The sequence below is a fragment of the Ceratotherium simum genome, chromosome 19 (assembly GCF_057802395.1).
Source record: "Ceratotherium simum simum isolate JZ-2026a chromosome 19, ASM5780239v1, whole genome shotgun sequence".
In the NCBI taxonomy this organism is placed as follows: domain Eukaryota; kingdom Metazoa; phylum Chordata; class Mammalia; order Perissodactyla; family Rhinocerotidae; genus Ceratotherium; species Ceratotherium simum.
The window spans coordinates 8,877,548-8,890,510 of NC_141918.1; the positions used below are offsets into that span (position 1 = coordinate 8,877,548).

The 12,963-nt window shown below is 36.1% G+C and overlaps 1 protein-coding gene across 3 annotated transcripts in view; it reads left to right on the forward strand.

Annotated features, from left to right (window-relative positions):
* The window catches only part of DOP1A (DOP1 leucine zipper like protein A), a 92,484-nt gene that overhangs the window by 42,604 nt on the left and 36,917 nt on the right, over nucleotides 1–12,963 (forward strand). For all 3 annotated transcript variants that reach the window (XM_014781087.2, XM_087443827.1, XM_087443826.1), the window contains exons 10-15: nucleotides 493–613; nucleotides 2,836–2,955; nucleotides 4,713–4,827; nucleotides 5,552–5,785; nucleotides 11,103–11,724; nucleotides 12,601–12,875. In XM_014781087.2, coding sequence (XP_014636573.1) covers nucleotides 493–613; nucleotides 2,836–2,955; nucleotides 4,713–4,827; nucleotides 5,552–5,785; nucleotides 11,103–11,724; nucleotides 12,601–12,875 — 1,487 coding nt within the window. The remainder of the gene's footprint in view (nucleotides 1–492; nucleotides 614–2,835; nucleotides 2,956–4,712; nucleotides 4,828–5,551; nucleotides 5,786–11,102; nucleotides 11,725–12,600; nucleotides 12,876–12,963) is intronic.

The following is a 12,963-nucleotide window of genomic DNA, read 5'->3' on the forward strand; positions in this document are numbered from 1 at the left end:
AATAATAAACAGCAATAAATAAAGTTTAGCCTTGTACCTTTTTGTATTTAAATTAATTAACAATAGTAATGATATTAGTAACATTTATTGAATACTCATATATCCTGGGAACTATGCTAGCCACCTTACAAATATTTTTCCTAACCCTTACAACAGTCCTGTAAGTTTGTTATTATTATCCTTATTCTAGATGAGAAAACTAAAGCTCAAAGAAGTTAAATAACTTGTCCAAAGTAAAAGAGCTATTAATTGGCAAAACCAATTTCTCTGATTTTGTAATTTCTATTATGTGAACCTATAGTTAAATAAACTTTTGTTCAGTTATTTTCTGTTTTACTGTTAGCTTCTCAAAATGTTAAGTTTAGCTTCTGAAAAAAAAGACTTTTTAAAAAATACTTGTTTTAAAGCATCCTGTAATTGGGCCAACTTTCAGATAATCATGATTTGCCAATGCTAATTAATTATTGTCTTTAATATGTATATTAATTTTAGGACCTGTAATTCTAGAAGATGTCCTAATTGAAGTGTTTAGAACGTTATATTCTCAATGCAAAGCAGAATTGGATCTTCAGATGGAACCACCCTTCAGCAAGGATCATGCTCAGTTAAGCAGGTGGATTACCAAAAAATTAAGCGTGACATAAGCTGTCCTCATTTATTAATATTCATAAAGTGGACACTACTCTATGAAGTTTGTGTTCTGAATGAGTAAATTTGATTTAAAATATCACTGCATTTTGGTAATGCGAACACCCATAATTGATTGCTCTCATCTTTCAAACAGGCATTTACAGCATGACTGCTATGTAGTAGAACCACCACATTCCAGGGTTGGTTCTCAACCTCACCAGTTTTGAAAACTTAATTTTTAGCAGTTAATATGAAAATATGGCCGGCCCTGTGGCTTAGCGGTTAAGTGCTCGCGCTCCGACGCTGGCGGCCTGGGTTCGGATCCCAGGTACGCACCGACGCACCGCTTCTCCAGTCATGCTGAGGCCGTGTCCCACATACAGCAACTAGAAGGATGTGCAGCTATGACATACAACTATCTACTGGGGCTTTGGGGGGAAAAATAAATAAATAAATTAATTAATTAATTAATTTAAAAAAAAAAAAAGAAAATATGAATTCCAGGGAATTTATTCACACTTACCAAACTCACAAGAGATTAACTACCACATGTCAGTTAATAATGGGAATTGTACCTTGCTTGGTAATTCGGCCTGGTTGTTTGCATGGGGCAGTGACTCTTCATGATTTGACACACTCAGGCATCCAAATCACAGATCAGAAAAAGACTTGAACACAGAGTTAAGTGAATCAAAGGACACTGAGTATTCTTTAAATAATTTTTTTTTTCATGTCGTAGTTATTTCTTCTCTCAGGTATGTATATAAATATATATGCTTTTTGAATGCCTGGGACAAGTCATATAAAATTAGCATATCCTTTTCTCTAAGGCAGTGATAAGATACATGTTGACAGAGTCTTACTTTTTCATTTCTCCTCTATTTTAAGCAGCCTACCTCTTTTCCAGTCTTATCTATCATTATATGACAAAGGTTCCAAGACTACAACTTCTTTTACACAATTTGCATTCCATTAGTGTCTTCTTGGTGAGACTTTGGAGATAACCTGAGCTTTCCTAAAACGCACTTTTTTATAAAAATATTTTAAGACAGTTTTTTTTGTTTTGTTTTGGTTTGGTTTTTTTTGTGAGGAAGATCAACCCTGAGCTAACATCCATGCTAATCCTCCTCCTTTTGCTGACGAAGACCCGCTCTGAGGTAACATCTATTGCCAATCCTCCTCCTTTTGTTTTCCCCCAAAGCCCCAGTAGATAGTTGTATGTCATAGCTGCACATCCTTCTAGTTGCTGTATGTGGGACACGGCCTCAGCATGGCTGGAGAAGCAGTGCGTTGGTGCGCGCCCGGGATCCCAACCCGGGCCGCCAGTAGCGGAGCAGGCGCACTTAACTGCTAAGCCACGGGGCCGGCCCTAAGACAGTTTTTGATTTCTGATAAATATGATCCCCTGTAATTTTTGTTTGAGAAGTTAATATTAACTAACCTGGTACTCAATTTCATTCTGTACTCTGCCTGATAATTTGTATTGCCTCAGAGTATTTAATTAGTCTTTTGTGCTATAACTTGCTAGTTGCATTGAAGGTACCTCACTTTTTTAAAAAATAAGTGTTTTAATTGTTAGGAAAGATGGCGGGAGATGGTAGGTAGGTGATAGTTAATAGGCTAAAGGATTTCTACTTGAAAAAAGAAAGTTATTTTTCCCTGATGGAACTTCAGTAATAATGGCTATTTACAGTGTTAGTTCTTTTTGTTGTTATTTTTCAAGCTAAGAATAATTTGATTTAAACTCACCAAAATAAACTTAACCTTTCTTAAGCAAATCCTGAGCAGCACAGGAAAGCAGACAAAATTATTTCAGAGTCAGGGCTGTCAAAATCAAATCACTACTCAGTTTCTATGTACAAGGGAAACAAAAGAATTTAATGCCAAATTAACAGCCAGGCACTCAAAATAGTTCAAAAAGAACTTCTTGTTCTTTTGCTAGAAGCACAGCTGTTTTTTCTTATACAAGGCTAATTTCTGATATTGGTCATACATTTCAGTTATGAAAACTCAAATTTGGAAAATAACTACAGGTAAAGTAGAGTGACAGTGGATAAAAATTATTTGTTGCAGTTTTCTCACTAGCAACTTTTCTAGCAACTACTTAGGAATGTGTACTGCCATAACAATATTGCACTCAACTTTAAATTTGAAAAAAATAAACATTAATATTTATTAGTTTTTGTTTTTCTTTTCCTTTTTTAGTAAATTAAGGGAAAATAAGAAAACAGCAGAGCTGATTAAAACTGCCAACCTTCTCTTTAATTCATTTGAGCCTTATTATATGTGGGATTACGTTGCACGTTGGTTTGAAGAATGTTGTAGGTATGTTAAACCATTTCATTCATTTTAATTTAATAGCATCCAAAGCCAACCTTTGCTTTTTGTGTATTTTTTTAAGTTCTTGAGTCTAATGAAAAGAATGTTCTTTTATACATTCTACTACTACTACTGACAACAATTAATTATTTAATAGCCATAATCTGGCTCTACCATTTCACTCTCAAATATGGAATCGTTGATTGTGTAATCTTAGAATTGCAAAGGAGTTTAGAGATGAGTTATTCAGTCACCAGCATAGATAAAAAGATTTTCCCTCTCCAATCTAGAGTAACCCAGTTTTTCTTTGTTGTAGAGAAAATAGCAAATTTGTGGCTGCTGCCTCAGTACACTTTCCCAAAATGATTTCCACCTTGAATAACAAGAAATCCGTTGGTCATTCTTGTGTTTTTAAAGCCCTAAAACCAGCTCATACTGTTGCTGGTGAGTGATAAAAGCCCTTCACCCCTTAGGACATAAAGTTTAAAAAATGTTCTGAAAACCCAAACCAGTGAACCTGAGTGGAATCCCTGTCTGGATTTTAGACCAAATCCTCTCAGAACCAGATTAACATCTCAAGCCTCAGGAGCATATAGTCAAAAAGTAAGCATGAACAATCTTGGGATTACAAATCTTTTAAAAATATAAATGCTGATGCGATACCTTAATCCTTTAATGATTTAGAAAGTTGCTTGCTTACTCATTCTGCAGATCCTGAGCACCTAGTTGAAAAGCACTGTGTTAGGCATGTAGACAGTCCCTATCTTCAGAGACTTTATAGTGGGAACAAGACATGCACATGTGTATTCCTAGTATTAAAAGTTATAAATGCCTTAATAGAAAGATTAAAATGTGGTAGCAATGCATAGGAATTATGAGTATATTTTTGCTAGCTGGCCCTCATTTCTACATTCACAAACACACACATCCATCTTTCTTTAGCTAACCTGGACTATTCCTTGAACACACATTAACTTTCATGCTGCTGAGCCATCACTCATGCTATTTCTTCTAAAATATTCTTCCTCCTTGCCCTTGTGCTAAGGTCCCTATACAGAGTTCACGCCCCTTTCATTAGCCTTCCCTGACACTCCCAAATCTCCCATTAGAATCAGCTTCTCCTGTACTGTCACATTGTTACATTTATTTGTCTCTATGCTTATATTTTTCTTGCTGGTTGGGGACTATATCATATTCTTACTTAACTTTGTGTCTTCAGAGTATAGGGCAATGTGTGGTCATATAGGGTTAAATGATTTATTGTGAATATTTGTTGGAGGAATGACCCCTATTACTTGGGTTGGAAGAGGCTTCCTGGAGGAGGTAACATTTGATCTCAAACCTTGAAGGAGGGATGCATTCTGGATATGAGAGAATGAGATTGGGAGGATGGCAATCCAGGAGGACAAATTGGTATAAACAAAGGCCCTGAGGTTAGAAATCAAGCAGCGAATAATCCGTTTTAAGTAGGAGATGTTATCTGTGGTGGGAGCAGTGGGAAATAAGTCCCAAAAATGAGATCCATCAGGAACACTTAAAGTACAGGATGGGAGTTAACAGGGAGAGGTTAAGCCTAGGAATCTTGTTTTGGGAATTTTCCACGTAGAGGTACAGTGGTGTCCTGGGGAAAGGGAATGTACTTCATCACAAGAACATTACTGTGTGTCCCAGTGTTGACTTGACCCTCATTAAGAAGACAGTGATGTCACATGTATTCATTTCACTTGATAGTATACTTGATCAAGTGAACTTTGTCCTTTTAGGAGGACACTGCATGCCAGACTTCAGATTGGGCCTGGAGATAGCAGTGAGTCATCTGAGTTACAGCTGACCAGTTTCTGCTTACTGGTGGATTTTTTATTGGATATAGTTTCTTTGGTAAGATCACCTTGGTAAAAACATATTGAGGAAATCTACTAACATAGTTTAAATATTTCATGTTGGAGACAAACCTCATCTTTAAATATACTTCATCTTTAAAATTACATTGATTTTTTTTCCTTTTGGCATAGCTTTTTTCATAAAATTTTCCAAGTGTTTTGTCCTCTGACATATATATATATTGCATATCCAAGTCTTCTATAATACATGGAATATACTTTATAATTGCATGTTATTGAAATCTTAAATGTTTAGTGTATAATGGTCTAATGCTACATTTGTATTTATTAATGATTCTTTGTATTAAATTAAGACTGTTGGAAACTTTTCCCCTTATCTTTTCTCTCCTCAATTCTTTGCTTTCTCATTTTGAAGCCTACTAGAAGTATGAGGGTGCTGTGTCAGGTATGACATTCAGCCTGCTTTGTTTTTAACTGATTATGTTTACTTTTGTTATATTATAATTACAGTAATGTAGCAGATAAAACTGGGATTATTTTATAATATATGCTTTGAAGTACTTAAATTGAGAATTTGGGAATAAAAATTTTATAAGTCATTAATAACAAAATGACCATACAAGGTTAAGAGCATGATACATATAAAATATTACAGATGAGTAAAATTATTTCCTTTTTTATATAGATTAAATATAAGTAAGATAACATAACTTTTGAATTATACATTGTTTAAACTTTTGTCATTTCATTTTTATTTTCAGGAGACGTATATTGAAATCCAGACAGAACACTTGCCCCAGTTGCTGCTCAGGATGGTCTCTGCCCTGACAAGCCATCTCCAGACACTGCGTTTGTCTGAACTCACAGATTCACTCAGGCTCTGCTCAAAGATCCTTAGCAAGGTTCAACCTCCACTGTTAGCTGCCAGCACTGGAGGTGTGTTGCAGTTTACAAGTGGGCAGAACAACTCAGTCAGAGAATGGGAAGACAAAAAGGTAATGTTAGCTATTAATTTTGGTATTAAAAGCCAGTTATATTTCTTCAAAGCCGAACAGTTTCTGAGTAAAATCACCATACATAACCATTAAAATATTAGTGAATCTTTCCTAAATCCAAATGTTGTGGCAGTAGACCATCCTGTAGGCTTTTGGCTCTAGTGCAATTTAACTCTCTGTTTCAGCACTTCCCGTAGAAATATAATGCAAACAACATATGTAATTTTTAATTTTCTGGTAGCCACATTAAAAAAAGGGAAAAGAAACAGGCAAAATAATTTCAATTAGATTTTGTTTAGCCCACTATAGCTAATTTATCATTTCAACATGTAATCAATATAAAATTGATATAATATAAAACAATCAGATATTTTACATTCTTTTTTGTGCTAAGTGTTCACAATTCTGGTATTTTACATTTACAGCACGTCTTCATTCAAATGCTAAATTTTTATCAGAAGTACTTGATCTGTATTTAATTTCATAAAATTTACATTTGAAAAATTAGACTCACATACCCAAATTGTTCTAAACATACTTAAAAGTTTTCTAATAACTAAATTAAGTATCAATTTTTAAATTGTAATTAAAATTAATTGAAATAAAAAATCTAGTTCCTTTTTCAGATTAGCTACATTTCTAAGTGCTCAGTAGCTAAGTGCTCAGTAGGTACATGTGGCTAGTAGCTACCATATTGACCAGTAAGTTTATAATCTAAACTTTACTGGTCCTTTTCATATATACGCTAAGCTTTTGACATGCTCTTCTTGAAATCCAGAATCTTTTTACTCTCCTCAGTCTTCCAGATTCTTAATGCTTACTGTATGATGTTGAATAGAATTACAGTAATTTTAACGTCTGGCATTAGTAACATACCTAAATACCTATGAAACACCTATGGAAAAATCAATAATTTAAAAGCTTTCAGGTTTATAATATTAAAATTTTTTTTTTTTTTTGTGAGGAAGATCAGCCCTGAGCTAACATCCATGCCAATCTTCCTCTTTTTGCTGAGGAACACTGGCCCTGAGCTAACATCTATTGCCAATCTTCCTCCCTTTTTTTTTTTCCCTGTTTCTCCCCAAAGCCCCAGTAGATAGTTGTATGTCATAGTTGCACATCCTTCTAGTTGCTGTATGTGGAACGCCACCTCAGCACGGCCGGACAAGCAGTGCATCGGTGCGCGCCCGGGATCTGAACCCGGGCCACCAGTAGCAGAGCGCGCACACTTAACTGCTAAGCCACAGGGCCAGCCCCCTATTAAAGTATTTTTAAGCAAGTATTAAAACATTCAATGGAATTGCATAATTCCATTGAGTTTAGGCACAGTGGCACTATGTTAAAACGAAGATTTAAATATTTCTAGCATATAAGGTTCATTACCTAAATACTGGGTTTGTATAGTTGCCCTTCCTTCTTTTGAGTTGCTTTTTTATTTTTTTCAGCCAGGTAAAATACATTATCAGGATGATCTCAGAAAACCTTTCCCATCAAGTATTAATCCTAAAACTTTTTTCTTGGTCTTTCTAAATATATTGCTTTTCATATATGAAATGAACATTACTGACCCTCAGTCAATTTAAATATATCCCAGGATTGTCCTACAGAAACTAAAACCAGTCTCTCTTATTTTCCTTCCTACCTACTTATTATTTATATGTGATATTCTGTTATGATATGATTCTGTTGTTGGGAAATTCATTTTGTTGTGTTGTTTTTCCATAATTTATGCCTCTAGGATCTTCTTAAAAGTAAAACTAACATAGATATTAACTGCTTTTGAAGCTTTGGTTTTTATTTGAATGAGATCAGTGAGACTGGGGGAAGGATCTTAGCATTCTCTCAATTGCATATTCAAATATGTGAATGTTTACCCTGTAGAAAACATCTGGAGGCACTTATTGATGGTTAAGATAAGGTAAATGGGAATATCCATTCATATTAAATGAAATGCAATTAAATAATATACTTTTTAAAAAAATTTAATGATTCATTAACCTTAGAGTATGCTTTTCTCCCACTTTCTCTTTGGTTTTCTTATATATTTCCAGAGCATATATGTTCTTTCCCATTTTTTACTGAAACACATGGTATTATCTTTTCTGAGATGTATGAAAATTGATCATATTTGAAAGCTGAGCATATTTTCTGTATTCCTTTTTTTTTTGAAAGTAGAAGTGAATGATTGTTTAAAAAATTATAAATCTATTTTTGTCTCTACGCACTTAGTACATTTTTGTAAAATTGTGTATTGGATCTATATACCCAAATTTCCAAAACATGTAATTCCTTTCTATTTTCAAAAAGATATTTTATTGTAAAATAATCTGAAACATAGTTATGTAATATAGACCATACAACTAAATATTATAATTATATGCAAGTTTAACTGAATTTATAGCTTGAATTCTATTAACGTAACATCATCTCTTGTTTTATGATCCTTGTATAAAAAAGATCAATACAGAAGTAACTTTATCGTAATAAGCTAATGACAATCTTACCATTTAAATAAGACTCCTTTTTTTTTTTGGTGAGGAAGATTAGCCCTGAGCTAACCTCCATTGCCAGTCCTCCTCTTTTTCTTGGGGAAGATTGGCCCTGAGCTAACATCTGGGCCCATCTTCCCCTATTTTATATGTGGGATGCCTGCCACAGCATGGCTTGATAAGCGTTGCATAGGTCCACACCCAGGATCCAAACCTGCGAACCCCAGGGCTGCCGAAGCAGAGCATGCAAACTCAACCACTATGCCACCGGGCCAGCCCCAAGACTTCTTTTGAAAATGTGTTAATACAAGATTTTGGATGATTGTTAACCTTTCAAAAGAGAAAAATTGACAATTAAGTTCAAACTGATAGCCACCTCTAAACTTTGGCATTATAATATGAAAAGTTCTCATACTGTTATAGATATAGTTGATATGCTATGGTAAAAACAGCATGAAGTTTAGAATTACCTAGTCTGAGCTTTCTACTAACTACTAAGCTTATTTGCTATAACCTTGGGCAAGTTTGTTTTTTTTTTTTAACTTCCCTGAGCCTCAGTTTTCTTACCTTTGAAATAGAGAAAGCAACCTCTCTTCATTCAGCACCCATTCTATGTAAAGCACTGAGTATCCAGAGGGTGAAGTAGGCAGTCTCTGCTCTTCTCAACCCTTTCTTTCAAGTTGGGAGACAGACATTAAACAAATAATTGCACATTTAAGTATAGTTGTGATAAATGTACGAAGGAAAATATAGAGTGGTAGGAATGTGGAAAATGGGGTGATCTAACCTATATTAGGGGCCAAAGAAGGCTTTTTTGAGGAAGGATTGTTTGAATGAAGCCCTACAGGAATTGAGGTAGGGGTGAGGTAGGAAGAAGAGAGCACTTGACAGAAGAAAGAGCATTTGCAAAGGCTCTTAGGCAGAAAGGAGTGCTGTGCAGGCAGTGAGGGGGAGATGCGGCTGTCGAGGTAGGCAGGGGCCAGGTCTTACAGAGCCTTTTCACTGTACTAAGGCTTTTATTCTTTATCTTAGGAGCAATGGGAAGACCTTTTTCCCTTAGAAGCAAGGGAAAAAGGCAAGTGACAATCAGATTTGTGTATTAGAAAAATTATTCTGGCTGCAGTGTGGAGTACGGATCTGAGAAACAAAAATGGATGTGGGGAGACCTGCAGTAGTGCAGGTGAGAGGTGGTGGTAACGTGCTAACAAGATGGGGGAGTGTCGGCCGGCCCCGTGGCTTGGTGGTTAAGTGAGCGCGCTCCACTGCTGGCGACCCGGGTTCGGATCCCGGGCTCGCACCGACGCGCTGCTTCTCCGGCCATGCTGAGGCCGCGTCCCACATACAGCAACTAGAAGGATGTGCAGCTATGACACACAACTATCTACTGGGGCTTTGGGGGGAAAAAATAAATAAATAAAATCTTTAAAAAAAAAAAAAAAAAAGATGGGGGAGTGAAGACAGAGAGAAATGGATGGATTAGCCATAGATTTAGGAAGAAAAAAATCAATAAGGCATAGTAATGCATTGGTAAGGGTAATGGGTGATCACTAACATTTATTGAATGTTTACTAAGTGTCAGGTACTATCTCAGGTGCTTTATATATACTGTCTTACTTAATCCTCATAGCAACTGTAAAATGTAGGAATTATCGTCATCTTAATTATACAGATTAGGAAACTGAGGTTTGGAGAGGTTAAATAACTTGCCAAGCTAGTAAGTGGCAGAGCCTTAGCTGACTCATGGCCAGCACCCTTAACCACTATACTGAAGTGAATGTAGGGGAAGTGTGAAGGAGAAGTGGAGAAGGTACCAAGAATCACTGCTTAGGTTTCTGTCTCCCTGATTTGATGAATGGTGGTATGATTCACTAAAGCAAGGAACATTGGGTGAGGCCCAGCTTTGTGGCAGCAGAGAATTTAGTGTGTATCTTCAGAAGGATCTCTTTTTAATGATCTTATTCAAATTCAAATTATGCTCTGGCACAATCACACAAGGAGTTCATGATATGTACAACTTTTGTTTACTTCATTGAGCCAGAAAATATGCTTGATGATTGTACTCATCCTATCATTTCGGGAAGGAACAGTTAATCAATTCCAGCTCTACTTCAGTAGCCACTTCACTTTCTGTTTATATTGTAATTAGTTGTCTCTTAGCTTTCCTCTAGATTATAAACTATTCCTTTTATTCCTAGTACCTAATATAGTGTCTGGCATATAATGTGGGTTCAGTAGCTGTTCACTGAATGAATGTAAGATTAATAGCAAACATCTAAAATAGTACTTTGCTCATTGAAGACAGAAATTTTACATTCATGTGTTCCTGAATGGATGACCTATTAGATTTTATTTCTAGTTTTTAAAATGTCTTTTTTTTTTTTTTTAACCTTATGTGTCTCGTTCCTTGCATTATTTAGACATTAGGAAAATTACATTGTTTAGACATTAGGAAAGTGATTTCATGAAGTAGATTGAATAAACTGTTAGTCATTTGAAAACAAGGGTATAGATCCTAGAGATTTGTACCTACACAAATTTTGCCCTCAAGAATCTAACCTTATGGTATGCATGTAGTGAATAATAAATACTTAGTGAATGACTTTATATTAATATATTCATTAGAACCATATTAGATTTCCTCCTGTTCATTATCGTAGACATATGAATCAATTGTAGAAACTATTTTAAGATTCAACTGAATATGTAGACTAAGTTGTGAATAGTGTAATCTAAAACTGACTTCTCTCAAAACGTGGCCATTTCTAATTTTTAATTCCCAATATATACATTTAGCTACTCAGCCTTTTGCTCTTTTTAATCTCTACCAGGTATCATCAGTTTCTCTTGAAAATCCTACAGAAGTGTTTGAAGATGGAGAAAATCCACCTAGTAGTCGATCATCAGAGAGTGGGTTCACTGAGTTTATACAGTACCAAGCAGAGCGACCTGATGATATTGACAGAGAACTGAGTGAGGGACAGGGGGCAGCTGGCATCCCAATTGGTAGCACATCCTCTGAGACAGAAACAGCCTCCACTGTGGGATCCGAAGAAACCATCATCCAGCCCCCTTCCACAGTCACTCAGGGGGCAGCACCCCGAAGTGGGAAGACAGCCCAAAAGACCGCAATGCAGTGCTGCTTGGAGTATGTCCAACAGTTTCTCACCAGACTTATCAACCTCTACATCATTCAGAGTAACTCTTTTTCTCAGGCTTTGGCTCCAGAGCATCAAGGGGATCTCAGTGGAGAGCAAGGAGAGACTTCAAAATGGGACAGGGATTCACATGGAGATGTAAAAGAGAGAAATATAAGTAAACAAAAAGCTTCAAAAGAATACCTTTCAGCCTTCCTTGCTGCCTGTCAGCTCTTTTTGGAGTGCTCGAGTTTCCCGGTTTACATTGCTGAGGGGAACCATACCACAGAGTTACATTCTGAAAAATCAGAGACTGGTAAGGTCATCTCTGTTTTATTTATATTTAAATATTTTCTATGACATGCTTTTTTTGTTTTTTAAGAAGCACTCATATTAAAACTGGATTTTTTTTTAACGTTAATTTTTTTTTTTTTTTTTTAAGATTTTATTTATTTTATTTTTTCCCCCCAAAGCCCCAGTGGATAGTTGTATGTCGTAGCTGCACATCCTTCTAGTTGCTGTATGCGGGACTCGGCCTCAGGATGAACGGAGAAGTGGTGCCTCGATGCGCACCCAGGATCCGAACCCGGGCCACCAGCATCGCAGCGCGCGCACTTAACCACCAAGCCACAGGGCCGGCCCTAACGTTAATTTTTAAAAGTGTTACTTTAATTTGTAGGTTTTTTAAATGAAATATTGTCATTATGAGGAGATTAAAATGTTAGAAAATTTTGTGATTTTGATATCTTTCACAGTTTGCTTGCAAGTGAGTAAAGAGAAGCTAAGAAAGAAATTAACTCCTTTCTCTGAAGAAAAGTAATATAACATTTAGATCCATTGGTTTCCTTATTTCGACTAGTATCATATGTGTTTACCTTTATTTAAATTTTTATTATACACACACACAGTGCAGTGAGTACCACATAATGTTTGATTAATATACTGTCTTTATGAACAGAAAAATAGATTGTACGACTTGGCATAAGAAAAATACATATTAAAAAAGTTTATGAAATTCTTGTTGCTGTTTCATTTTCTTAAAACTACAGGTGAGAAACCATGGTTTTGTTAAAAAATGAAGCCTAAAGGAATTAAGTTGGGGAGGTTTGTTTTTTGAAATTACCTTGGAAGTTGAAGTGTGTGTGAAAGCTTTAGCGTGATGACCTCTGTCGTCTTCCATCTCTTGTTTCAGACTGGGAGCATGTGCAGCCTCCGCTGTGGCTCCACACTCTGATGAATGCTTGCAGCCAAGCAGGTGATTTCAGTGTGCAGAGCGTTGCTGTTTCACTAGTCATGGACCTGGTGGCATTGACTCAGTCTGTGGCCATGGTCACTGGGGAAAACATCAACAGTGTGGAGCCTGCACAACCCTTAAGTCCAAACCAGGGAAGAGTAGCTGTGGTTATTAGACCTCCCCTCACTCCAGGCAATCTGAGGTACATAGCTGAGAAGACGGAATTTTTCAAGGTAAATTCTAAGAAATATACACATGACTAAGATGATACTTGACCTAGTTTGCTTAGCAGAGATTTTAAAGATGATAATCAGGCTTAAT